We start from the raw sequence: 26,205 nt of genomic DNA on the forward strand, positions 1-26,205 counted from the left end.
CCTCAGCCCTGCCCGCGGCGGGCTGGCCCTGCCCCCTGCCGGAGCGTGCGCACATGGCGGCGGCGGGCGGCCCCGCCCCCTAGCCGGCCCCGCCCCCCCTCCCGCCGGCCCCGCCCTCCAGAGGGGCGGGAAGCCGGGCTGGGACGCTTGGCTGCTGTCCGCGCTGCCGGGGTTGCGTGTCGGTCCAGCTCCCGAGTGAGCGCTCAGTTCCGTAACGCTGCCGTGTTACTGCCACTAACCAGCCTACTCAACCCTGTCAGGATCTACGTGACCGCCAGCGTCGGGACCTGTACTATACCCGCAGCCGCGAGACGGCGCACAGCCACGCCTTGACCCTAACGATAGCTACTGGCAGAGACACACGCTCTGTCAGACCACCTCGCCGCACGGCTGGACGCACACCTGCAGCAGGCGAGGTTTCCTGAGGGATTTGCCCTCCTCTCTAAACCTCCAGTCCTCTGCCGTTGCCCCTGCCCTCCTCACCCTCTCCCTTTGCTTTCGTTTTGCCTCTTCTGGAAGCTCCCGTGTCATCCTCCACTGAGAATGGCGGTTACTAGCGTAGGCCCTGCTCCCTCCCGTCGCCCACAGGGCAGTAGGTGTCAGGAGCTGGTGGATTTAAACCTTTCATTCATTTCTGTGTATGTACTGTCTTTTCCTTAAGTATTATCGCAAGCCCAGCACCTTTCACATTATGCCAAAAATCTGTAGCAGCACAGGAATGCAAGACTCACGATAAATGTAACGTGACCTCTGGTCATAATCTCCTGTTAAGCAATGTTCAATGAAGAAAGTTGCTGTGGTGGTGTGCTATCAAACCCAGTAACGGAGGATTTGCTGTGCTATCCTTTTCACTATTTATTCCTGGGCTTTTCTTGGTTCGATGTAACACTTTGATGTTGTTCAAAACAGTATTCTATTTCACTGTGCTAGAAGTTTAGGTGCAAGCCCTGCCTCCAAATTGTATGACCACGCACCGTTCAGTGTCTATGGACACGGATCAGTGGATGCGCAGAGCTGTGCAGAACGGCCGAAGCACAGGACTCTGCAGCTGCACAACACGCTCTCCGTCCTGCCCAGCCCGACCCTGGGTGAAGCCTTCCCACCCAAAACACATTTTGGGCCCTTGGCGTGCACCAAGAGCACTCCCAGCATTTCCACACCGCTTGCCCCACAGGACACGCGCCCCACCCCGCGGGCCTCCCCAGCGCCCTCGGCTGAGTCCTGCTACTGCTCTACTCATCCCGCCTCTGCCTCCAGGGAAGGGGTTCACCGGTGGGCAGCCCGAGCTGTTCCCAGCTGTCGCCTGCTCATGTCTTGTGGGAAACATCTGGGGATTAAAACAGGCTCCGTAGGATCTGCACGGTCCTCTCCCCTCCGCGGGTCTCAGGCAACGCGGGCGAGCGCTTTCTTTCTGAACGCCGGCCCCCCGCGCTGGGGTTCCTCCCGCGGGACCGTGCGCCCGTCACCCGGCCAGGAGAGGTGCCGGTGCCTCCTCACCGCGCAGCGCTCAGCAGCACGGCCCGCGCTCGCGCTCTGCCCCAGGCCGCCCGCCGAGGGACCGAGGGGCGGTTACCGCAGCCGGTCGCCAGGCTGATTTGGGTTGCCTAGCGACGTCACTTGGGTTTTCTTCAGCTAACGGGAGAGCCGGAGGCCCGGCAGGGAGGGAGGCAGGCACCGCCCGAGGCAGAAGGCTGCGGGCGGGGCACAGCGCCCGGCCCGCTCCCTTCCCCTCCCCTCCCCTCCCGCCTCGCCGCTGAGGAGAGGACGTGGGGACGGGTCCCGCCCCGCCCGGGCGGAGGCCGCCCCATCGGTGGCTCGGCCATCGGCTTCCCGTCCTCCGCTCGCGGGCTCGGTGGGATCGGCGCTCGCTTCCTCACCGCCAGGGCTGGGCGAGGGGAGAGGCAAGATGGCGGACAAGGCGCCCAGCGGCTCGCAGAAAGCCAGTGGGAAGGTGAGGCCGTTCCGCGGGGCGCCCCGCCGGCCCGCTCCGCCGCCGGGGGGGGGCACGGCCGCCGCCTGCCGGCGCGGCGGCGGGGGCCCGGGAGCGGCGGGGCGGGGCGGCGCGGCGCGGCCCGCTCCGTCCCTGCTCTTTGCCCGGGGTGACTGCGGGCCCCGGGAGGGGGTGGGGAGGCGGGAAGGGGGTGGCGCGGTGGGGCCGGGGGGGAGGCCCGGGCTTCTCGCGGGGCATCCCCGCTTCCCCGGAACGGCCCCGGGGCACGTTTCTGTCGCGGGCCGGCGGCAGCGGCCTCCTCGCGTCCCCGTGCCCCGGCGGAGGGATGCGGGGGCGGGGGAGCGGGGGCCCGGCGGCGCGCGCCGTGACTGCAGGCGCGGGTCGTCCTGTTCCAACCGGCGCGTCCCCGGCGTCGGGTGCGGACGGTCGGTTAACGCCCGAGCCGTGCTCGTACCCGTGTAGGTGTTTACTGGGCGCCCTGATTCCCCCCCCCCCCCCCCCCCCCCCCCCGTAAGGCCGAAGCCCGCGTGGGGTTAGCTCCCAGCTTGCGAGTGCGGAGGAAAACGATGATTTGTGATCGAATCTCTTCTTTTGATTTGCAACGAAATTACAAATTTCACAAAACCGCTGTGGCGTTCCCCGCTCTTTTCGCTGCACCCCGCTCTACTTCCTGTAACTGTTGTTCGTTGGATTTGCAGACCAGAAGTCCAGGTAGTGCAGGAGTTCTGGCAAACTTGTCCAGAGCTGTGCGCTGAAACCAGCGCCTGGCTGGCTGCTCTCTAAGCATCGCCTCCTGCCGAGAGAGCAGTGGGAAGATAACGTTGTGGAGGATGCACTGGCACCTGATGGTTTGAGTATTAGCGATTAGACACCCTTTCACTCAGCTTTGTTGCAGGTTTTAGGCCAGAAGTCTATAAATCTTCCAGGTTTTGGGGTGGAGTTGGGTTTTTTGGGGGGTTGGTTTTTTGGTTTTCTTTTTTGGTGAGTCTATAAATCGGTCATGTGAGGAGCCACGTTTTGGCTTAGGAATTTCCAGTGCTATATGGATTAATTTTTACAGATTTTTGTTTTCAGCTAAAATGGGGTTTTTTTGTTTGTTTGGTTGGTTGGTTTTTTGGTGGTTTTTTTTTTTCTGCTAGGGAGCTAGCTGAAATGTAGTTACCAAGAGCCTTTGCATGTTTACCCAGTTGGCGTTATTAGAGTAGGAGAGTTTTATTTTTGTTTCCGTTTTATGATCTATTCCAAATATTGCCAGGAAACGTTGTTTTGGATCTTGCCTTTGGCTTAGAACTGCAAGTAAGAGCTGGACAGAAAACTTCAGTAGTAAAGTAGGTCTTAATTTAGGGAGAGCAGCTTCCAGGGAATAAGATATTTTGGGATTTCAAGTATCATTAGACATAGAATAATAATTTAATTGTTGATTACTGCAACCGATAACATGGTACACAAAACCAACCCAGATGTGATCCCTTTCTTTTCACAGTTACATCATAGAATTTTCTGTTTTGTCGTTTACTATTTCTGTACTGATGATATTCTTTTTTATATACAATAATAGCTAATTTACAAGAATCGTTTTCTGTCCTAGATCTCAGTTCTGCAGAGGTATGTGCAGACACTTAACTTTTCATACTAAGTCATCCATCCCATTGTAGTCAGTGGGAGTACTACAGAATGTAAAGTCAAACGTGTTAATCTGTCGAGGCCTGTTGAGGAGGTCCTGTATCTTGCCATCTTCACGCAGTTGCCCCTCATCCCTCAATTTCCCATTACTCTAGATGTATATGCTGTGTTTCCAGTAGTCTTTTTCCCATGCTTTATGTTCTAGATCTTACTTGTTTTGTGTTGTCAGTATTATTCTGTGTGCCAAAGAAAATTGTGATAGTACCTATGTGGATCCATGAGAACGTTTTTGTTGAAAAGTGAAATAAAATAAGAAAAGCCTAGCTCTTGGGATTTATTTCCTTCAACCTCAACTTTCTTTGGGGGGTCAGGGTGTATGTGGTGTCTTTTTTTTGTCACTGCATGAATGTTTGCGATATGTATATACATAGAGATACTTTTCAGATGTCTGCAGAAAGAAGTATGACATAACAGTACTGAAATTAGTAATATTCTTATTTTTTGTAATGAATTTATTCGCACAAGGATATAAACATGTATTTTCAGTTGAGTGTATGTAAATGTTCATGGTTTAACAATCTAAGTAAATTACCATTTTGCTCATTTTCTTAATTATCAAACTTTTTGATATTTTTAATAATTTTAAGATTCATTTACTTACATATCGAAATTGAAATTTTAGGCTCCATTTCTTCTGGTGCATTGTATTTGCAAGTTATAAGAATAATTGTACTTGCAAAACAAATATGTCTCATAGACGCCATAGGATACGTTTCAGTGGCAATTCCAAGATGTGCCTTTGCTGGTTTCTAGGCTACCTCCTGGGAAGACACAGTGACATTTTATTTTCTGTTCTGTGAAGAGCTGTGGCCTAGCGATTGAAGGCTTTAACAATTACAATAAGATACAGTTTCTCCCCTTCAGAATGGGTGGTGGTTGTTTTTCAGTCTTAGTGTCCAAGTACTGATTCTGAATGTCTAGCCAGTTATTTTGTTTTATAGTGTAAAATCAGGCTTATTTCAGTTAGGCATTATCTGTTTGATTCACTATTTGAAAACCATCGCTGGAGATGGTACAGGTCCAGGAGCACCCGTTGCCTATGGCGCTGTGGTGGTAGCTGCTTTTTATGTTTGAGAGTTTGAGTTTTATGTTTTTAAGTTTGAGAGTCTCCGATGTGAAAAGTGTTGTAAAAGCATCTGTTCCTCTGTCACTTTGAGATTAGGATAGCAAGATATGTGTTTGAGACTTTCAGAAATCTAAATAGGAAAGAAGGACAAAATTAAGGAAGAGGAAATGCAGACTGCACAGGTTGTCAGTGTAGGATATGATTCTGAAATGGCAGGTACTGATTATATTCAGTTATTGTCTTGATGTAATGAAATATTCGCTCTTCAACGGCTTTGCCATCTTCTTATTTTATCTTCTGAGAACAGTGACTATATTGTATGTCCACTGTTATAATACTGTACAAATTGTGTACCATGTGGCAGAAGAGATTATCCACTGGGACCAAGCTGTAGGTTTCCCTTTTAAATTCTAAAACAAGTTTTAACAATGTTCCTTAATCTTAAATGCATTTCTCAGGCTTGGAGTAATTTATGTGTTAGTTAAATGTTGAAGAACAGTGATTACTTGCTTGTAAATGGACAACTTAAGTTGGTAAGTTTAACTTACCAACTTACTTCCTTGGTAAGTTAAAGTGAATGAAGAGTGACAATGTAAAGTCCGTATGTATGGTGAATTCCAGTTAGATGTAGCATTCTGCAGGATGGTGAAACTCATGATCTTTAACTTTCCCTGTAGTGTTCTTCAACTGTTGTATGTCCTGCTCCTAGGCACAAGTGTGTTCCTCTGTTGATGGAAATGTAAAATGAGGTGTCCTTCTCATGTCCTCCCTGGCAGTAGAAAGTTAAATGCTAGCAGCTCCTGTTCATCCGAGTTTAAGGTTATAATGGAATAGCATTCCTTGCAAGTAGTTTGGAGAAAACCATTTGCCATTTACTTTTGTGTCTGCAAGTGATGTCTATTTAAATAGCAAATAATACTAATTTACGCTATTCCAGTAAATATAAAGAGTAAATAGATTAGCTATAAAATATTTTGCAGGTGTTTGCAAGCATTTGTTTTCTAGACAGTTTGATAGAAAAAGGAAGATTAAAAAAGTTGGGGTGGGAACCTCCCTGCTTCTGTTGGATTTTAACGTCTTTAAATTAAGCTGTGATTCCATTTGCTTTCCCTTGGTAACAGTGCTGACACAAACCAGTCCCAGCTGTAGCTACTTTTTCCCTCCCGAATGCTGTCCTTTTTAGTTGTTTTGGCATGATTTGGGCAGGGGGTGGGTGTGCAGAGGGCCACTGACTTCATTTGGGTTTTCTTCTGCTAATGTGAGAGCAAGAGGCCCTGGAGGGACCTACTGTGAATTGCAAACTGGTTTGGCTGAACCTCCCCAACACTATCTTTCCTAGGTGATCAGTTAGATTGGGAAAAGTGATCTAGTTTAGTGTGAGCAGCTGCCCAGCATGGGGGCAGAGTCAATGGAAAGTGTTGAAGCAGGGCAAGAGTGTCTTATGCCAGTTTACCCTGAAGCTATTAGTTTTTGCAAGGGCAGGGCTTTTATTTATGTTTAAGTTGTAGCCGGTACAGTTGTAAAAATAACATTCAGCATTTGGAAGGCCCACAGATTGTTTCCTGGGTTTTATTAGCAGCTCTTGTGCTTTTGTTGCTCTTTGTTGTTTTACTGAATGGCATCAGTATTAATTAAAAAAAAAGAAGAAAAACAAAGTTGTTTGCTTATGTTATAGAGCATATTTTAAATATTTGTGAAATAACATGATTATGCCAGTTTTACCTAGGGATCATTAAATTTGGAGAAACTGAAGAGCTGGATTTGTGGGCACTTGCACCGCTGACAGGAAGGAGAGAGCAGCTGGGAGAGCAGTTGTCTCTTCTCTGTTTTCTTTGGAAGCTGCCATGAAGCTGGAAGAAAATTTAAACATCAGAATCTGAGAGGGCTCTTTGCTTTGGCTTTCTGATAAGAATTTGTCATAAATCTTATTTGTATGGTCCTTTGAAGATTTTTTTTTTCTTTTGAAGGTTGAGTAAACTTGGCTAGACTCAGTAATGGAGCTTTGAGTGACCTGACCTCCAAGACTGTGGTTTGACAAGGCCATATTTTACTGGAATGCCATTTCAGCAGCTTGCATTGCTACTTAAATTATGCTGGCACAATTCTTTGAGGGACCTGTGTAGTGAAAGTGATTGAGAAAGTGGTCCAGCTGCCAAATAGTCGGGGGGGGGGAGGGGAGAAGATTTCATGCAGAGTGGTAGAGGCAGTGAATTGGGGGTAAGAGGACATTGATAGACTGTTTATGCTGGCAATGACTGAAAGATGGACTCATCACATTTTTTATGTTAGTGTTCTGAACATGAAGGCGCTATCTTCACATCTCAGACATCATCAGGTGCAGGACAGAGCTTTGGGTATGTTTCTTCCAACAGTTGGTCCAGTTGAGCTACTTAACATGATGAGAAGAGTCAAAAATAATCCTGTTCCAGGTTTCAAGACAGGTGGGCAGCATCTTCTGAAATGCTCCTCTCTGCGAATGTTGGAAAGACACTGTGATTCTGCCGAGTCAACTCAGCTGGTGTAACTCTTAAGGAAACAAAATCACCCCTTTTGTCAGTGCAGATGGATGTAAAGTGCAGTGCTGTGAGAACTGTTTTTTTTAAATAATTGCTATTTAGAAACTGGCAGACAGCAGTGTGTAACTTTGTCAAGAATCATTTCATCTTGTGCTTTGTGGGTACAGTTGCTTGGATGGTCAGAAGCAGTACCAAAGGTATGAACTAAATTTATAGATGGGAAGAGAAGACCTTAAAAATAAGAACTGTTTAAGGAGGAGAATAATGTGGATCTGCAAAGCTGCTAGTTGCTGTGGGATAAAGTTGGTCTAAAAGCTAAAACTGCTTTTAGAAGTTTTCAGAGTGTACCTTGGTAAAAATTCTGTTGCTGGGCTAACGTTTGCGGTGGCTTGCTCCACAGTGCCATGGTCCCTGGTGGTGGGTTGGGGAGCGCTGCTGTACTTCTAGCTCAGTGACTTCCAGACTTTTTGATCATTGGCCTGCTTTCCCACTGTTAGCCTGCAGAATCTCTGCGCGCTACTGTGCATTGAAAGCATTTCTGAGCAATATCATCTGCTCTGTTGCTAGAGAAACAGATTTAGTGTCTGTTACTTTTTTTATGTTCTTCCTTGGGATATTGTGTCTTAAGTGTCATTGTACTGAGCATTGGTACTGTTTGTTACTTTGTGTAATGTCTTGTTTGTTGTCCTCCCTGTAAGCAGCTTCCCTGTTGGAAGGTGTCACTTTCCAAAACTTCTGTAAATGAAACAGATGTGGAGAACTGAGAAATTGTCATTTCATTCTGCTGTTGCCAAACAACCTCCTTCCCCCAAGCAGTGCTAGGTATCGACTCCGCCGGTACACTGAGGCAGATGGCATTGTATCAGTCCACCTTTGAGATTTATCTTTTTAACTGCAGGTCTGAAAAATTTTTTTTTTTTTTTAAGGGTGGAATTGTAACTGATGTGTTGGTTGCCACAGGGTGGCAGCTGGCAGCAGGAAGAATGCTGTTTTCAAGCTCTGAAATTCTTTTTCACAGTGTCAATCTTTTATCTGTCATGTGCTATACATTCATGAACTCTCTGGGAGAGGACAGGTTTCCTTAAGCTACATTTTTGCAGTACATAGAACTGTGGATAACAGATTACTGATTTGAGTGCCATAGATAGTTGTGAATCACAAAAAAATCCAGCACTAAATACAGAGGAGAAGTTTGCAGCAAGTGGTATTAGTAAAAGATGCTTGTGATACTTGCTTCGACGTGTATTTTAATGAACTACTACTGGTGTATGTGAACTAGACTTTTTATTAACTTCTGTGCAAAGATGTGCCTTGTGAGTAATGTATATAGGGTTGCAGGTAAGTGGATTTGGGAGGTCTTTGAGAGGAAGGCAGAATTGGGTGTTTTGTTTGGGTTTTTTCCCCCCTTTCTTAAAAAAACAAACAAACGTATTCCTAGGAGCCTTTTGCTTCTCCCTTTTAAGGGTTGTATCTTTGTGTCTTTCTTTACCTTTGTGGACTTAGTACTGGTTCTTGCAGTGCTGTCTACCATTTTTTACTGTAAAAAATATACTTGTCCAAAGATAAATGTCTCTATCTTAATTGATGAAAAAGCATGGTGCAAAATGAAAACGAGGTCTAGAAAATTATCTTCTAGAGTAGCAATTGGTGCTTGTCCTTTTTGGAAGGATGGAGGTGAGCACTGTATATTACTATTTCTGGTAGAAACTATAAATTTCTGGTAATAAGGAGAAGTGCTAATGTTCTGTAACTAATGAACAGATTTCAGCTAATGGAAATGTTTTACTTTGACTTAAATTTCAATTTAGATGTGAATTGTGCATCAGGCAGTTTTGTCTTAATAGTAGATGTTATGTCAGTGAGGTTTTCTGACATTTAGGCATTACATAATTTAAAAGTGTGTTCAGTCCAGTTTGTTGGAGTATTCTCCATCACTTTAAAGTCAGGTTTTTAATTTACTTTAAAAAAGCCTATGCAAATTTTTTATATATGCTGGTTTATGCATTAAAGTTTAGTTACAATTTAAAGTAATCATGTATCTACTCACCAGTTGGACTTAAATTAGTGTGCAGAAGTGGAAGCTGGCCACCTCAAGAACAACATACTAAGAGCAGTTTTGTAAATGATTTTATAGTAAGGCAAATATAATCAAGTGCTTTATGTAATCTTTAACAGCCTTTCATGACAACTCTTGCAGATTCAGTGTAACAAACTTTTTTTTTTTCCTTGAAGTGGTGTTAGTGGCATATTTATAAAATCCAGCTGTGGAAATTCAGATGTTTTTAATGGTAGCAAGAACAGTCTATCTTTAATCCCTTATTTGCCTTATATTGACATTGTTCATGCTGTGACCCTGTTCAGGTATATCGTTAAAATACATTACATGTATCTTTGTTCTTGTGTGTTTGGACGTTGAAGTTGAAATGAAAATCACATTCAAAGGACTGAATAAAAAAAACAGAAGTTGTTTGTCTGTTTCTGTGGCTCACCTCCTCTTCATTCTTTCTTCAGGTCAGAGTGCCAGATGCAGTACATACCACTGGATCTGCTGATACACACGTAAGTCCAAAATATTTAAAACAACAACAACGAAACCCAAACATTCAACCAAAGCTACCAACTCAAAATAGGCCTGTTCTCTAAAGAAAAACTAGTTGCTGCAGGCAGACTCTGGTGCATTGGGTATCTAATCTTGTAGGTGTTTGTAAATGAACCATTGATTATTTTTTTTTTTTCACGTTTAAAAATATTCCTTGAAACTTTCAAACAACCACTAGTGTAGGAAGCTCTGCTGCATGATATTGCATTCACAATAGATACTTGAACAGGAGGAAGGTGTAAGTACTCTATATGTCTATCTCTTACACTGAGAAATAGTTTACAAGGTGATTAATCATAAGTCACTGTATATTGAAGTGTCTGTTTATATACAGTTGGCTTTTCAAAAATGAGATAGTGTGGCCCCAACTTCATCCTTTATTTTTCTTTCTAACAGAATATACTTAAAGCAAAAGGTAAGAATAATTACCTAGTCTTGCCCCCCTCCCTGCCCCAAAGAGATCTTTGCGGGGTCATGTGGTTGGTATGTTGCTTGAAGGCCTACCTGTTTCTGAGCGAAAATGAAAACAGGTAGCAAGAGCGAAACAGAGCATTAATACCAGACAATTCATTCCATGGTTTGGATTTTCTTCAAGATTTCAGTTTGATTTTTGTGTATGAAAAAGTCAGTTACCAGCTGTTAAAGTGCTTGTAAGATAATGCTATTCAAGTTGTGGTAGCAGAAACTTTTCATAAAGATGTAGATCCTTTTATTGATTTGCTTTACTTGCTGTATTTTGGAAAATTACTCTTAAATCTCTTTTGAATATTTTGTGTTGTCGATGGGACTGGGACTTCAATACTTTGTGCCGCCTTACAGTCAATGCAGTGTTATGTTTAGTGGGAGTTTGCTTTTATGCAGTGATTTGATTACTCAGCTAGAAGTTTTCTCTTTGCTTCCATCATTTGCTTTACCCTTTTCACTGTATTATTTTCTGTTTTTTGAAGGAGGAAGGCCTTCAAGTTTTGTATAGCTCTGTTGTTAGGAATTCTGTGAGGCTGCATATGGTTAATAATAATAATTGCCTACTGGAATGTAAGTAGCAGGCACGAATGAGTTCAATCCTATTAACTTTATGTTGTTCCAGCCACTTTGAAGGCATTGTGATTTTTTTTTTTTTTTTTTCTGAGACCCTTTCTAAACTGAGGAGATCTTAGTGCCAGAACTCTTGTTACCTTACAGCTGCTTCCCTTATGTCACTAGAACATATATTCATGTCGATGATCTGCAGGTATCCTGTGACATTACTGTGAGAGATTATTTCCTGATGACAGGATAAGCCTTGGGTAGGAGTGTGGTATTTGTTTTGTCTGCATTCCTGTGCCACAGCAGTATGCCTACGTTTTGCCAAGGTTGTATATTGTTTGTCATACTGAAATACTGTCTTTCAGAAACAGGAAAACTGGATTTTATTAACTTTAAAAACACACAGATGCACGAAAAGCTCCTCATAAACCTGTCACAGCAGCTCATGTTGATAAACATAGTGTCATAAACCAGATAACTCCACAGACAACACTGCATTAATTTGTAACTGATAGTATTCCTTTTGGTGATGAAGTAGGGAACGTTTTTCAAAGAAATATGAGCTATTTTGGTCATAGGCTTGGCACAGATCTAAGAGGTGTTTGTGATACTAAACAAGGATTATAAACTGAAGGTATTTCAAACAGTTGGTTTTCACAGTGTTTTAGTATGTAAAAAAATTCTGAATAGGAAGCTGATAGTAGAAATAAAACCCTTTACAAAGAAAATTCCTAAAGGAAACTCTTTTTGCAGTTGGCATCTGTAATTTTTTAATAATATGACAGTTAAGTTGTTCACCTTATTTGTCTCGATGTCTTGTAAGTTGAGCTGTGGTTGTGGGGTTTTTTTTAAGAACTGTCATTGCAAGAGTGGTAGTTTTAAGCATCACTGTGCACTGTGTAAGAGCATCAAAAATATCAAATAATAAAAATATCTTTTTTATCAAAAAAATAAAGGATAATAGCTTATTTTTTGCTCTTCTGGGGCTTTTTTCTTGTTCTTGTGCTGATTCTTTATGAATTACTTTGTCAAGCTAGGAGTTTCCAGAGAATTTTCTTACCTTTTCTTTCCTTTCCTTCCCATTGCCGATGTCTTTTGAACGTGGTCTTCATCCTGTTGTCTTTCCTCTCTCAACGCTTTACTGTCTGTTAACTACCTAAATAGAACCTTAAGAATTATAATTCCATGCTCTCCAGAAATGACTGTTATATGGAGTCCTTCCTTCATCAGGGTTTCAAGAAGGGAGGAATGGAGGTTAAAGTACCTAAAATAGAATCTAGGAGCTAAATGTGAGGTCTTTTGTTTTATTTAATTAGTACTGAAAACCTCAAGAATGCATTTTCCTCTTCAAGCAAAAATATTACACTTAACCTTGAAGTACAACTGAAATTTAGCATCCATCTTGTTCTTCAGTTACACCTGTTCAGCCTTGCACAAATATTCTTCTGGCCAAAATAGAAAAGCTTTTAGAACTTTTCTTTGTTGTTGTTGGTTTTTTGTGTGTGTGTTTTTTTGTTTTTTTTTTTTTGTTTTGTTTTTTTTTTTTTCTCCTGGAAATTGCAAGGATAAAGAAGTAACTGTAGTGCAAAGCATCTATTTCCAAAGGTTAGAAACTGTGTGTTGTGTAGTGATAAGATCTCCAGGCTCTTACAGCAAGTACCCTTCAGATTTCAGCTGTGTTTGAATGGTGAATTAAAAGCTTTCTCATTAAACCAAGAATGATTTGTGTTTAAAAAAACCCATAGATTTAATTTTTTTTGGTGGTATTAGATAACAGCAAGTTCAGAGAGAAGTACAGGAAGCCTTTTCTTTGTTTTGTTTAGGTTAAGTCACTTCAGGTAGGAAGTTTCTGGTCTAGACCAAGGTAAAGATTAAATTTAATTGTTTTGTAAACAGTTTAATGTTTGTTTTCTTACACATTTTGCAGCCTCTAATGGAAAGCAAACTTAAAGCATTCAGTATTGGCAAAATGAGTGCTGCCAAACGGACTTTAAGCAAGAAGGAGCAAGAAGAATTAAAAAAGAAGGTAATGGTATATAATTAAAATTTTATTTTGTATGCAGAGCTGAAATAAGTTTGCTTATAGATTACAACCAGGTTTAGCACCAAGTTTCTTTATTCTGATAATTGTAGCTTTCTAAGAACAAAAGTGAATTGTATTTACATGTTTAATTTGTTCTTGGTATCCATGGCATTAAGATAAAAGAGGCAGGCTTGCTTCTCTTTGTGTGAGAAATCAGGTTCTCTGGCTTCCTGAAATACTGAACTACAGGAATCCATTGATTGTTGTATTGGTCAGAATGAAGACAGCTATCACCTTAGGTTATTTTCTGTTCTTGATTTGCTCTCTATCATTGGATTTCAGTAATTAGAAAGAGTACCTGTCATCTCTGAAATTGTTTCAATATGCATTCGTGTTATTCTGTAAAATGTATTTTTGTCTAATGACTGTTTTTTGAATTAATAAAAACATTAAAATTTGATACTGAATTTTAGGATGCTCAGGAGCATCCAAATTTTAGGAAATATGTAGCTTATAGTTGGTAAGATGGAAGTTTTGAAAATTTTGGGCTTAGAAGTTTACACACACAACTCCTACTATATTTCAGTGGGATATGTCCTGCTATGTTGTTGGAAATATTAGCCTAAAGAAACACAGTAGTACTAAATTTAGTGTCTCACTCAACTTTATTAAGTCATTGAATTAACTTCTTCTCTGGGAAATACATAAAGGTGATCCTGTTGTTAATCTCCTTCCATCATGAGGGTTGATCATAATGGGTAAGATCGAATACATAATGTTCTCTGATGCTTAGGTCACCAAAGCTCCAGTCTTATAATATTGGTCTATCATATGATCTTTTCTATTTTGCATCTTTTGAATGTTAAATTGCCATATAAACTCTTGTAAATGAACAGTCATGTTTGAGCATACAGGCCTTATTTGCTTTATGTATTATGTGCTGTGTTCTTCCCACATTTTTCAGGAATTTGAATTCTGTCTAAAATTGAAACTCATTTGATGCAGTTTGTAACATGAACTCTAGAAAATAAAAAGGAATGTCACATAGCTAATATAAGAATAGCTGTCTAGTGAAGGTTGTTCTGTGATGATAGTAAATAGATTAACATTTGCTATGTAGGAGGATGAGAAGGCTGCTGCAGAAATTTATGAAGAATTCCTTGCTGCCTTTGAAGGAAGTGATGGTAATAAAGTGAAAACATTTGTAAGAGGAGGAATCGTTAATGCATCTAAAGGTATAACTAATCTTTTTTTGGGGATGGTGGATCATTTGGCTTTGAGTAAAGATGAAGATGACTTTGAATTAGATTTTAAAATTAATATGTTACATTAGAAGCAGCAAAGGAAACTTGATCCTAAAATATACTTTATGCTTTGAATCACTAGGTAGGTAGTGGTGTGATATGTCTTAAACTTTAGAGGAAAAAAATGCTTTGTTTTAAAATACTTAATCTTTGTTCTTTTTGTTCATATTAAAAGATGTTAAATTACAGAAAGTTTGTATTACCACTTTTTTAATGAAATAATATGTTGAGTTGAATGAACAAGACTAAAGAACAGCATTCTTTCTAATGAACAGTATTATGCAGCATTAGTTAATACAGTCTGTTCTTAATTTGCCTTTAATTTCAGAGGAGCATGAAACAGATGAAAAACGGGGTAAAATCTATAAGCCTTCCTCACGATTTTCAGATCAAAAAAATCAACCCAGCCAGCCATCTAATGAGAAGCCTCCATCCCTCTTAATGATAGAAACCAAAAAGCCTGTAAGTTTCTTATTTGCATATTAACCCCATACTTAGAAAGTATTTAGAAGTGCTTAGAAAAAGGTCTGTGTGATCTTGCAGAGTAGTTTTATCTGCATTTATCACATATTAAAAGAAGGTGGAAATTTTGATTTGCTTAATCCCGTAGCATATAACAAGATGATGAAATGCAGAGGTCCATAGCCCTGTATCCAGCATGATATACCTAGTACTGCACTTTCATTTGGCTGCTGTATAGTTTTCCTGTGTTCCTGCTAATTGAGACAGACTTCACATGAACACTGATTTAGTGACTGTTGCAAAGTAACAGTATCTCCAATCTTGAGAATTTGTGAAGTTCTAGAAGCAATTCTTCTTGCTGCCATCTGTTTTTAGGTTTTTATAACTTAAAAAAAATTGACCTTTGCATTGATCCAAGTTTTTCTTCGTGAAGTTTTTTGATTTTTTTTTTTTTGTGGTGATGTTTAAGAAGTCCCTTTAACTCTTTGAGATGTACCAAATAAGTTGAAGAACTTGCATATTTTTGAAGCAAAGCACCTTGGTTTTATTTAATTTATTTTGACTTCTGCATGGTTTGATACTGTGGGGTGTTTTTGGTTTGGTTTTTTTTTTTTTGTTAAATTGAGATTTCATCATAAAAAATTAATGGAAATACTATGAACAAACTTAGTCTTCAAGTCAGGTGATGGTTACATATGATTACTGTTACTACTGTATATGTGTAATGTGTAATTAATGTCTTGAATGTCTTTTAATAGAGCTTACTACAATTTTTAAGCTTAAGTGAAATATATATGATACTGCCTGTTAGGGTGGGAAATGAGATGTAATGTGGTAATTGTGGGTAATTCCATCCTAGCCTCCCTCCAGCTTTAAAGAAAACTCAGATTTAGACTAGTGGGGTAATACTGGATGGCAGTTTTCATTTTCATTGTGTGTAAAGCTCTACAGTTACAGAAATGAATTGTAGCATTTTTATTATACTGAGCTGTTCTGTCATATGCAAGTGTTTGTACTGTAAGAATATTACTGCTTTTCAAATTTGTCATAAATACTTATCAAGTAATGCAATCAGTTTACTCACTTGCCCTGTCCAATGGTGATTGAAGATAATGAGGTAAAAATGATTTTATTTATTTGGCAGACCCTCCCCAAAAACAAAAACAAACAAACAACTTTGCCTGGGGTGAGTAGGAAGTCCAGTTTTTCCAAAGCTGTAGTGTGTAACACAATAAATATTTTGTATGTCTGCCTATTGGAAACGTTTTCATTTAAATTTGATTATATAAAAGCAATGTTGTTGAGTTCACATGAGTTAGTTAAGTTACATATATTACAGTAAAAAAAGAGGAAGTTTTACAATATACATATTCTTTGTCATTCAAGAGTGTTTTTTCTGAGGATCTTGAACTATTTAGAGTAATGTTTCTTCAGACTTGTATTTATATCTGAAAGGAAGCAAGAGAAGGAGATTCTTTTCACATAGAATGTTTGTGGATAAAATAACTGAATATTTATATATGTAAAATTTACATATATATGTACACACATAAATTTAATTAGAGCATGATGATTTGCTGGGGGTGTAGTCAGCTTCGAAGTTTCTAAGTGGAACAAACTGACAAAATACATCACAGATATTTTAAATTTGTATGTTGTAGAGAGTGTTTGATCACACATGCTGTATTGTAATAATGAGAAGTAACAAAGTTTAGTTTAAGCTGTCCTTAATTTTATATTTTCTAGCTTTGTGTTTGATAGCACTCAGTCTTAATGTTTTCAAGTCTGTTTGGTTTTTTTTGTTGTTGTTGTTTTTTTTTCTTCCTCCTGTAGTTTACTTGATTTGAAAGCTGTGGGTAAAATATGCATGGAAATTATCTGAAATTTTTTTATATAACTTTTATTTTTTGTTTCATTTTATCTGCTGAAATGTTGGCTGATGTATCTTTCATTTTAGCCTTTGAAGAAAGGAGAGAAGGAAAAGAAAAAGAGTAATTTGGAACTTTTTAAGGAAGAATTAAAGCAGTAAGTTTGACTAGGTTTTATTCTTAAGTAAAGAAGACGCAAGGTTTTACCTTGTTTTTACAGGCGATATTTGGGATCATTCTTGCTAAGCTGTTTCTCACAGTAGATTTTTGGTTTTTTTGTTTGTTTTTTTTTTTCTCAAATACTTTTGGAGTGGTATAACTTAATTAACAATGGCAGTCATAATAAAACAGAGTACAAAACCCATGCTGGTAGATGCTTGGTATAGTGTCTATGATTTGTCTGGATAATCAGTTGCCATCTAATTAGTTCTCTGGGGTTCCTTGATACTTGTGCCCTTTCTTATGCTGATTGGCAATAGGAAGTGTTTACTGCTATTGTTGAAAAGGACTTCTGTTTTGAAATCTAGCATTCACCAGAGGCTATAAAATGATCGAAAAACAAATGAAAAAAGCCCAGTATGCTGGCTTAAATATTTGTCTGTTGAAATGAATGGATTTCTTTGCATCTCAGAGATGTTTGATTCTGATGTTTGAAACAGTTTGGTACTGCCTTCCTAAGCAGAAGAATTTCCAGAGCAATTAACAAAAAAAATTACTTATAAATGCATAAAGTATTTCAGAGATCCCAGTAAGTGAATGATTGGCTATGTTTCCAAAGCTACTGAAGACGATTTTTGGATCAGTTAAGTGTGCATAGAAGCTTTAATGATTGAATCAACCAGCCATCTACCAGAATAAAAAAAATGGAAATGTAGGTTTGTTCCTTTGACAGCTGCTGTCAGTATGTTACTTACAAGTGGAACTTCAGATGCAATTCTGTTATAAATTAGCAAGTGTGAGCCTGTAAATGAGAACACTTGTTAACATGGTCTCATGCATTGTTGAAGTTAGTGAAGATACAGCAGGACAAGTAGGTAATGTAATGGATGAGGGTGTTCAGCTTTTAGGTGTTGACTCTTCTCTTGATGGGGATGTGGCAAAGAGATTGGTGGCAAATTGAGATGTGTATCAGATTCAGGAAGAATAAGTTTTGTCAGTGTCTCAAATTAAATCCAGACGAATTGTAGTATGACATTGAGCTTTTGTACTAATGCAAAAATAAGTCTTGCAATTAAAGTTCAGATATGTACTTCAGCTTGCATAATTTTAAAAACAAGCTGAGTAATGCTTAAAAAAGATTCTTTCACTTTTTGAATGTGTAATACAACAGAAAGAGCAGCACATGGATTGAGTGTCACTCAGTGCCATATGTTTGCCCTGATGTTAGAGATGGAAAACAAAATAATCTGTATGCATTAGAAAACAATAGACACTGCATTATAAATCCATAAATGGCTGTTGTGAGTGGTATCTGAACTTCACTGCTGTCTGTTCATTAGTTGATGTAAATAAATTGAATTGACAGCCTTGTATTCATAGTACACGATATCTTCGTACCAAGATTTAAGGCTAAACTACAAAGAACCAAATAGTTACTTGTGTGAGTGCTATCCTCAGAAGTATAAACAGACGAGATCCTGTATGTTCTGGAAATAGTCATATGGGGGTGTCTGTCACCCTACAAGGTGACAGCCTATGTGAATAAGGCTTAGAAAAAGTAGTAGGAGAAATAGACACTAAGGAGTTGTGTGCATCCTGAAAAGTTATCTGAATGGTCAATGGATCTCTGGCAGTCTGATGTGGAATTCAGGTTGCTTTTTCTGAGCCCAATTCTTATTTCTGGTCTTGTAATCTGCTTCTCAAACTAAGTCAATCTTGTTTGAGATTAAAACACTGACAGTATGAACGAGGAAGCATGCAGCTGGAATAATTCTGGTAGATATATTCCAGTTGATTAAACAGAAATTCAAACATACTGGTAACTGAGAATTTTTCACAAGCCCATTGTTTAATATTAAAAATTCTCATAATTCTGAAGTTAATTGAAAATTTTAGAATAAAAACCTCAAAATGCTGTTGTTACTTACATTAAACTTGTTTTGTAGAATACAAGAGGAGCGTGATGAAAGACATAAAACAAAAGGTAGATTGAGTCGTTTTGAACCACCCCAGTCAGATTCAGATGGCCAGCGTCGTTCAAGTAAGTAAATGTTATTTTTTATGTTTGTTTGGGCTACGAAATTTGTAGACTAAATTATATATATTTTTTTTTCTTCTGTTTATTCAGTGGATGCTCCTTCAAGAAGAAACAGATCATCTGGTGGTAATATAGATTCTTTTCTCATTCAGTATAATGTTGTCACTTAAATGCATAGCAAAGATTATGACTTCTTTTTTTCTGTTTTTTTCCTCCATCATTGTAGTACTGGATGATTATGCACCAGGGTCACACGATGTTGGAGATCCAAGCACAACAAATTTGTACCTTGGAAACATTAATCCTCAAGTAAGTTTGGAGCCAAGGAGTGAAGTGCAGTGTTGGCATGTTTGGGTTCAGCTGATTTTTTTTTTTTCCGTGGCAATTTCCCCCCTTTTTTGTTTTAAACCATATGCGTGTGCTGAGACCCATATACTAGGTACAGTTGGTGACTGTAGAGGCAGTATTCATTTGAATAAATGCTCTGTACACAATGCTGCAAAAATTAAGGTTTAGACTGTCAGTTACTATATGCAGAAATGCTTAGTTGAAATTATTTTTCCATGGATATCTCTGTGCAAGGTGGATCATACCTCAAAAAAATGTGAGTGTGCTCTGTTTAAAATGCATCTTTTTTAATTATTATTTTTGCAGTAGATTGCATTGGGGTGGTATCAATGAAGCGTTGTTTTGCAAGAAACTCAGAAAATTAAAATCTCGACATTTAAACAATAATATGAATGGTATGTTAGCATTTTGCTACTGTATTTCTAATTTTTACGTTTTTTCATGTAGATGAATGAAGAGATGTTATGTCAAGAATTTGGACGCTTTGGACCATTAGCAAGTGTTAAAATTATGTGGCCAAGAACTGATGAAGAAAGAGCAAGAGAAAGAAATTGTGGCTTTGTTGCCTTTATGAACAGGAGAGATGCTGAAAGAGCATTAAAGAATTTAAATGGTAAACAGATTTCTCGGTTCAGAATTGTAATTATCTTTGTAGGAATATTGAGGAGTAACTGTAAGCATATCTTCAAGTTGTTTTATCAGATTAGTGATAGGTATGCTGTAACTCCAGTAGATACCACACTGGCAGTGATTTCAGTTTACACTGTTTTACTGACAGCTGAATGTCATCAGGCTATAGCATACCCAAGGGCTGGGAATATTGGTGGCTTTTGCTGTGGGTAAAGATGTAAAATTTCTGACTGTTTTGAAGATGTGAGCAGCAGGGTAATGTTTGATAATTCTCTCCTCTGTAAACAGACTATTTTAAGAAGGAACCTATTACTTGTAGTTGTGCACCAACAATGATTTTTTTTTTTTAATTTAACCAGTGCACAGGATATAATTAATAATTGGCGATAAAGATTTTCTTCTGAATAATGGTTAAATTCCTAATACTGATGAGGTAACTGTACCACACCAGACATGTAATTTTGCATATAGTCTATCTTGTCTACCTTTTATTTGAAAAAAAATGAAAAAAAAGTCTTATGTGATGAAGAAAGCTATGTCCTTACAGTTCAGGAAGAGCCTGAAAATCAAAAATCGGCATCCTAGACAAAAAGAATAAAAAAATGAAAGGTTGCCCTTGCATAGCTTACTCAAAATGGTCCTTTACTAGGGCCTTTAATAAGTAGGCTTACACTATGTAGGAGTTCTAATTGGGTATTACATTTGGTTTTGGATAACGTAATTTGAAATTTGTTATTATGAACAAAACACTTTGAAGAATTGAAGTGCAGAAATAATATAATTTAAAAGTTACTCTGTTCGTTCTGATGTGCTGAATATCAAATTTAAAACTTTTTTCCCCCAACAAGTCAAGTAATTGTGTACTGTAGTCTGAAAATGTACATTGGGGGAAGAATAATAAAATATTTCATGTAATAAGCTTTCATTTGCATATGATGTAGTCTGATAGATATGATACACTAATTAACAATGTAAGCAAAATATAAATGATGGCAGGCAAACCGAAACGCTGCTCATAGAGAAATCTCAAGCAACGCAGAACAAATTTATAACATAATGGTGGTTTGGTTTTGGTTTTCTACTTTCACTTTTTCAGGCAAGATGATTATGTCGTTTGAAATGAAGCTAGGTTGGGGCAAAGCTGTACCTATACCACCACATCCAATATACATTCCGCCTTCTATGATGGAGCATACCCTCCCGCCTCCTCCATCAGGACTGCCTTTTAATGCCCAGCCTAGGGAGAGACTGAAGAATCCTAATGCTCCAATGTTACCACCACCAAAAAACAAAGAAGATTTTGAGAAGGTAACTTACAGTACCCTGGGCCATATCTCATTGTTAAATACTACATCTGTGACAGTATTTCAATGGCTTCATAGATTTGCATTGTTCAGGCTGAGTTTGGCGGCCCTTAGTGTACAAACTCACTGGCTCCCTGCTGTAGCCCAAGGGAACCTACTTTAATTCTTGAAGCTCTGTTTCATGTCTGTGTTAGGGTACAGTGTACTGGGTCTTGGTTTGTTTTAGTGCTGCTTTAAATCTGGCTATCATTTTCCCCCTCCAGGCTCCCTGGATTTTTTTCTCCTACGTCCCCCCCTTTTGTTGGCTGCCAAATTGCAGTATCTAAATTGTTTTCTTTAAAGAAAATACTACGTTTTAATTTGGGTAGCATTATTTTTACACTAGAGGAGTTGATGTATTTTGTGTAGACGGTAATTAATCTGGACATTGAGTAAGTATTTTATGCTACTTATGGAGTCAGTTTTCAAACTTTTTTTTCTGGAATATTAGCTGATAAAAGGGTAAGTATCTTGTAATCACAAACCAACTTGATTTACATTTGTAAGAATTTGTTGATTCTTTGAATGACAAATGTTAGGGCTGTTTTTTGTAAGACTTGGGAATAAAGTAATACCAATGTGATCCAAGTCAAATAGTTTAGAATCTTTTCATAAACTTAAGAACTCCTTTCTTAATTATATTCAGCGTAGTACCTATTCAGTGGATCGATGTACATTCTGACAGGAATGTTCTGATACTTTGCAATTAGTGAACCTTTACGGTTCACTGACACAACCATTTGCATTTTGTGTAATTGCTTAGTTATAACTTCACAGCAGTGATTGCCTGCAAAACTTGTGATAGATGTGTAGTATTTTCATTGCATATGTATATTTTTGCTTGTTACTTGTTAACAATACTCACATATTCTATGTTTATTATCTGATGTGACTTCATATACAGACTCTGTCGCAAGCCATAGTCAAAGTGGTTATCCCAACAGAAAGGTACATGTTTTTCTTTATTATTACTGATCTAAATATAGAAAATTTCCCCTTCGGAATTTTAAAGAAAAATGGTGATGTTGAGGAAAAGGTAATGGCTTGACTGAGCAATGGTTCTTTCATGACACTTGAGAGAAATGTGTTTTGCAGTCTTATTATCCTTATCTTAATAACTTTTTTTAATTGAGGATAGATGTAAGTAATTATTCTTTGCATTTAATTTAAGCACTAGAAATAGTTGCGGGGTAATTTCGTGAGTGAACACAAATAGCTCATCTTAGACACTGTATGAGTCTTGACATAAACCTCTGAGTACTTCATAGCTAGGATGCAGCTGTCTCCAGTGTCGTGCTGTGGGGTTTTTTCTTTTTCCTATTTTTTTTTCATTTGTACAATTTGTAACCCGTTAAAATTTTTGATTACTGCTGTTTTTTTTAATGTGCAACAGTTATAATTTTGGTCACTGAAAAAGGTAGTTCTGTATTGCAAGGGTATTTTTACATTTTGGTTCCCATCGGTGCTTCTACCTTTGCAGTAGTCTAGGTATACTCTTGCTCAGTTAAGCTAAAACCTCTTCCCAAACATAGGAACACAACACTGTTTTAAAAGTAAATAAGCACAAAAGATTACCAAATTCTCTTTGACATTGGCCTTGGTGAGCAACACCAGCTGAACTGTCTGCGGCAGCGGGGGACCAGGAAAACATCATGGGATGGATTGGGAAAGTATACAGTTTTTGACCAGACATTGGTACGATCGGCTCCAATAAATGTGGTTTTATTATAACTGAAAACCTTTTTTTTGTTGCCCAACTTAAGCTAAATGACATTTTAAAATAATGCACTTAAAACTTGTCATCTCTTTTACTACACTGTTTTAATTGTCACAAAGTCCCTTTTTTCTTTTTTTCGTGTGTGTGTGGGGGAAGAAAGATTTGTGAAGCTAGTTCCAGTAGTACATTAACATATTTGTCAATAGATGCTCAAATGAACTAGTATTTTTGATGAAATTTTAGGACAGTACGATTTTTGTTGGGTAGAGAGGTGAATAATTAGGGTGACGAGGAGGAGTCTTGATTTGAGAAACATACTCAGTAGAACAAGTACTTAAACTCTACAGTGCTTACAGAGTAATTGGCTTTCAGAGAAAAATATGTTTCCATTTTATTTACTGTAGCATTTTGAAAGCTTGTATGAGAAGACAGGCTCATGTTAATTGAATTGTATTTGAAAATACTTTTAATTTTTTCTTTTTTTTTCTTGATGACTTTCCAAGATTCTAATGGCAACTGCTAAGAGACTATTACACAGTGCATCACATCATGCAAAAATTTCAACTGACTGCAGTGAGATAATATGTGTAATTATTCTCCTTTGAAAATTTTTAATACACGTTTTTATTGTCTCTTACCTCTTAGTATTTACTAAACAGAAAAGCTTGAGTATCAAGTGTTTTCTGAGAAATTCACTTTCAAGTAGTCATTTCTTGTATACCAAAATATATTTAACATCCTCTTTCAGATATGGGATGTACTGAATCTTTTTTTCATACATCTGAGGTCTTTCCAAAGCAGATGTTGTTGTTCAAGCATAAGCTGCTCTTAGGCAACTTTATTGTACTCAATGAAAGAAAAATTAGATGAAAACCAATGGCATGGTTCTGCAGGAAGCCAGAAATGATCACATTGAACTTGCCTTAGAATAAATGAATTTCAAGCTCAGAGGCTTTTTCTTACTGGTGTTTTCAAATACAGTTCATATAACAAGAACAGTCTTGTTATTCAGCCTTTCAGAACACTGCTTTAAATAAAATGGCTACAGAATTATTGAGACTATGTCCTCTTTACAATTTTTCAGGGATAATAAAGAGTGAACAGGAAAAGTGAACTGTAGGTAGCTGTTTGGTTTTTGTGTAAAATTTGAGGCAAATGTAGATTTAATGCTAGCTGGTATAAAACAGAACATTTGCTAACTTTGCAGATGGCAGGGGCAGGTTTTTTGTTACTATGTTTTTTAAGTTGAAATTTTTTTTTTATCTAGTGCATTATATCTGTGGCAGAACTTTGAATACTCATGGTAGAAAATAATCACCTCATTATTAGGAAGTAATAGAAAATTCTGCAGCTTTTCAATGTAACAATTTTTGAATTTTAATTAAAAAATTGCTAAAAGGAAATCTAATGATACATATAAAGAACCAATACCCATTTGTTACATCTAAGAAAATAAATTTAAAAATGTAAAAATCTGTATATTTTTTTTTGTTTGCATCACGTTCAAAGGACACGTGCTGTGAAGCTTTTGATATATGTAGGTAATCTATATTTGAAGATTTGGGATCCTGTTTCCAAAAACCCCCAAACGGCTGGAAACTGACAAATCACTATTTGTACATAAAGCTCGTATGACTGTCTCCTGTTAGCATGCTAATAAGTGGCTCTGTATTTTCAGATGTGGCTTGAAAAATGTGCACTTCACATCTGCTTCTTGCCTGTCTCAGGATGTAGTGCTGAATGAAATGAATACAGATTTTTTTTTTTTTTTAATTTGTGATTTGGTTCACTTGAGTGTATGAGGGAGGAAACATTGGATGGTATGACATGAAATGGTGGACAGTTTTGTTCTATGCCAATAGCTGAGTCTTGACCAAAAAAAGATTATCTAAATTTAATAAAACCATTGCCCTGTTTGGCATCAAGAAGGCTATTTGCTTTTCCTTTCATACTTGAGTAGTTTGAAAGCTGAATGCAGTTTCTGTTGAATATTCAAAAGCATGTGTGTTTAATTTTGAGCATAATATTCAGCCACTTGTTCCTCTGTAGAACTTTAGCTAACACTTTGGTCTTAGTTCTAGACAATTTAGATGAGGGCTTAGTTTTGAATAGTTAATTGTACTTTGGTGTTCAGTTGCCCATTTTTATGCATAAGGACTATTAAGCTTCTGCTAAGTAAAAGATGGTTGTAGGCTAAGCTGTGGAAATTCAGGAAAGAGGTCTCCTCTTAAATTCTTACTCCACCACTCCTAGGCATGTTTTCATTTTAGAATGCCCATGTCTATGATGCAAGGCTATAATATGTTCCATGTTACCTTATCTTTTATACAGTTTTCTTAACGATACAGCAAAATAATCTCCTGCACAGTTATAGTATCTTAGGTGGAGTGTAGTTTTATATAGTGTTAGGTCTGAATCAATTTTTCTTTAACTGTGTTGTTGTTGTAGGAATTTGCTCGCTTTGATACATCGAATGATAGAGTTTGTGGTACGGGAAGGGCCTATGTTTGAAGCCATGATTATGAACCGAGAAATCAACAATCCAATGTTCAGGTGCTTACTACATTGCTTCAATTTGCAATAGCGCTGACTGTTTTCACTGTTGCTAATATTCTGCATTTCTGAAATACTGCTAAGAGTTGTTTTATTATGTTTATCTTCATGTGCAGATTTAAATTTTACAAATTGTACAAATGCTTATGCTATCTTTTTGAGGAATGCACTTTTATTCCAGTTGTTACTACTGTGTTCATATAAATAAATAATTAAAATACTATATACACACTATAAAATACATTTGTACCTATATAAAAAAATATATATAATAAATAAAATTACATTTAGCACCTGCTTTTCTGAGGGATTCAAAATCATCAGTGGTGGCACTAGCATGCATTTTTTAAAAAAAAAAAGGGGGGGTGGGGAAATCCCCCCCCCCCCCCCCCAAAAAAAAAAAAACCCCACCCAAAACAAACCAACAAACAAACCCAGACTAACTCAATGTAAAGTCCAGTCTTCCTGGAGCCTAATTTCTAACCTTTAGCAAGAGCTGGGAGTCATTTTTCTTTGATGTCAATGCAAATAGGATTAAACTTCAGCTTATATAGTGAAGTTGTCAGCATTTTCAGCTCTTGTCATTAATGGAATAAAAAAGGATCAATTTATGTATTTCTTGTGAAATGCAGTCACTGAAAAACTTTTCCAGGGAAATACTGAATGACCTTTTAAAAATGTTTTATTTGCAGTAAGGTTGAAGTGCTTCATTATGATTTTTATATACAAATTGAGAATTCCACCACCCCCCCCCCCCCCCCGCCTTGATCTTGTCAGAGTGTTCTGACACACAATTTACTGGCGGAAAACTTCAAGTTGTTCAGTATTCGATCTGAGCAACCTAACTGTATAACTACAAGCTCCTGCAGCACTTCTGCTGAGGTTGCAGTTGTTCCCATAGTGACTCTTTGCACTGATG

At 38.4% G+C, this 26,205-nt stretch overlaps 1 protein-coding gene across 7 annotated transcripts in view; it reads left to right on the plus strand.

Annotated features, from left to right (window-relative positions):
- The first annotated feature begins 1,843 nt into the window (after positions 1-1,843).
- The window catches only part of U2SURP (U2 snRNP associated SURP domain containing), a 47,721-nt gene continuing 23,359 nt past the window's right edge, over positions 1,844-26,205 (plus strand). For 2 of the 7 annotated variants that reach the window (XM_049802889.1, XM_049802893.1), the window contains exons 1-14: positions 1,844-1,951; positions 9,728-9,775; positions 12,769-12,867; positions 13,985-14,099; positions 14,497-14,630; positions 15,775-15,816; positions 16,588-16,655; positions 18,604-18,698; positions 18,786-18,821; positions 18,922-19,004; positions 19,491-19,656; positions 20,770-20,981; positions 21,921-21,964; positions 25,182-25,286. In XM_049802889.1, coding sequence (XP_049658846.1) covers positions 1,907-1,951; positions 9,728-9,775; positions 12,769-12,867; positions 13,985-14,099; positions 14,497-14,630; positions 15,775-15,816; positions 16,588-16,655; positions 18,604-18,698; positions 18,786-18,821; positions 18,922-19,004; positions 19,491-19,656; positions 20,770-20,981; positions 21,921-21,964; positions 25,182-25,286 — 1,292 coding nt within the window. In that variant the 5' untranslated portion in view covers positions 1,844-1,906. Of the gene's footprint in view, positions 1,952-9,727; positions 9,776-12,768; positions 12,868-13,984; positions 14,100-14,496; positions 14,631-15,774; positions 15,817-16,587; positions 16,656-18,603; positions 18,699-18,785; positions 18,822-18,921; positions 19,005-19,490; positions 19,657-20,769; positions 20,982-21,920; positions 21,965-21,987; positions 22,712-25,181; positions 25,287-26,205 lie in introns of those variants that run through there. The other 5 variants (XM_049802890.1, XM_049802891.1, XM_049802892.1 and 2 more) reach the window with 5 other exon arrangements.

Source organism: Accipiter gentilis, chromosome 6 (genome assembly GCF_929443795.1).
Source record: "Accipiter gentilis chromosome 6, bAccGen1.1, whole genome shotgun sequence".
Lineage (NCBI taxonomy): Eukaryota > Metazoa > Chordata > Aves > Accipitriformes > Accipitridae > Astur > Astur gentilis.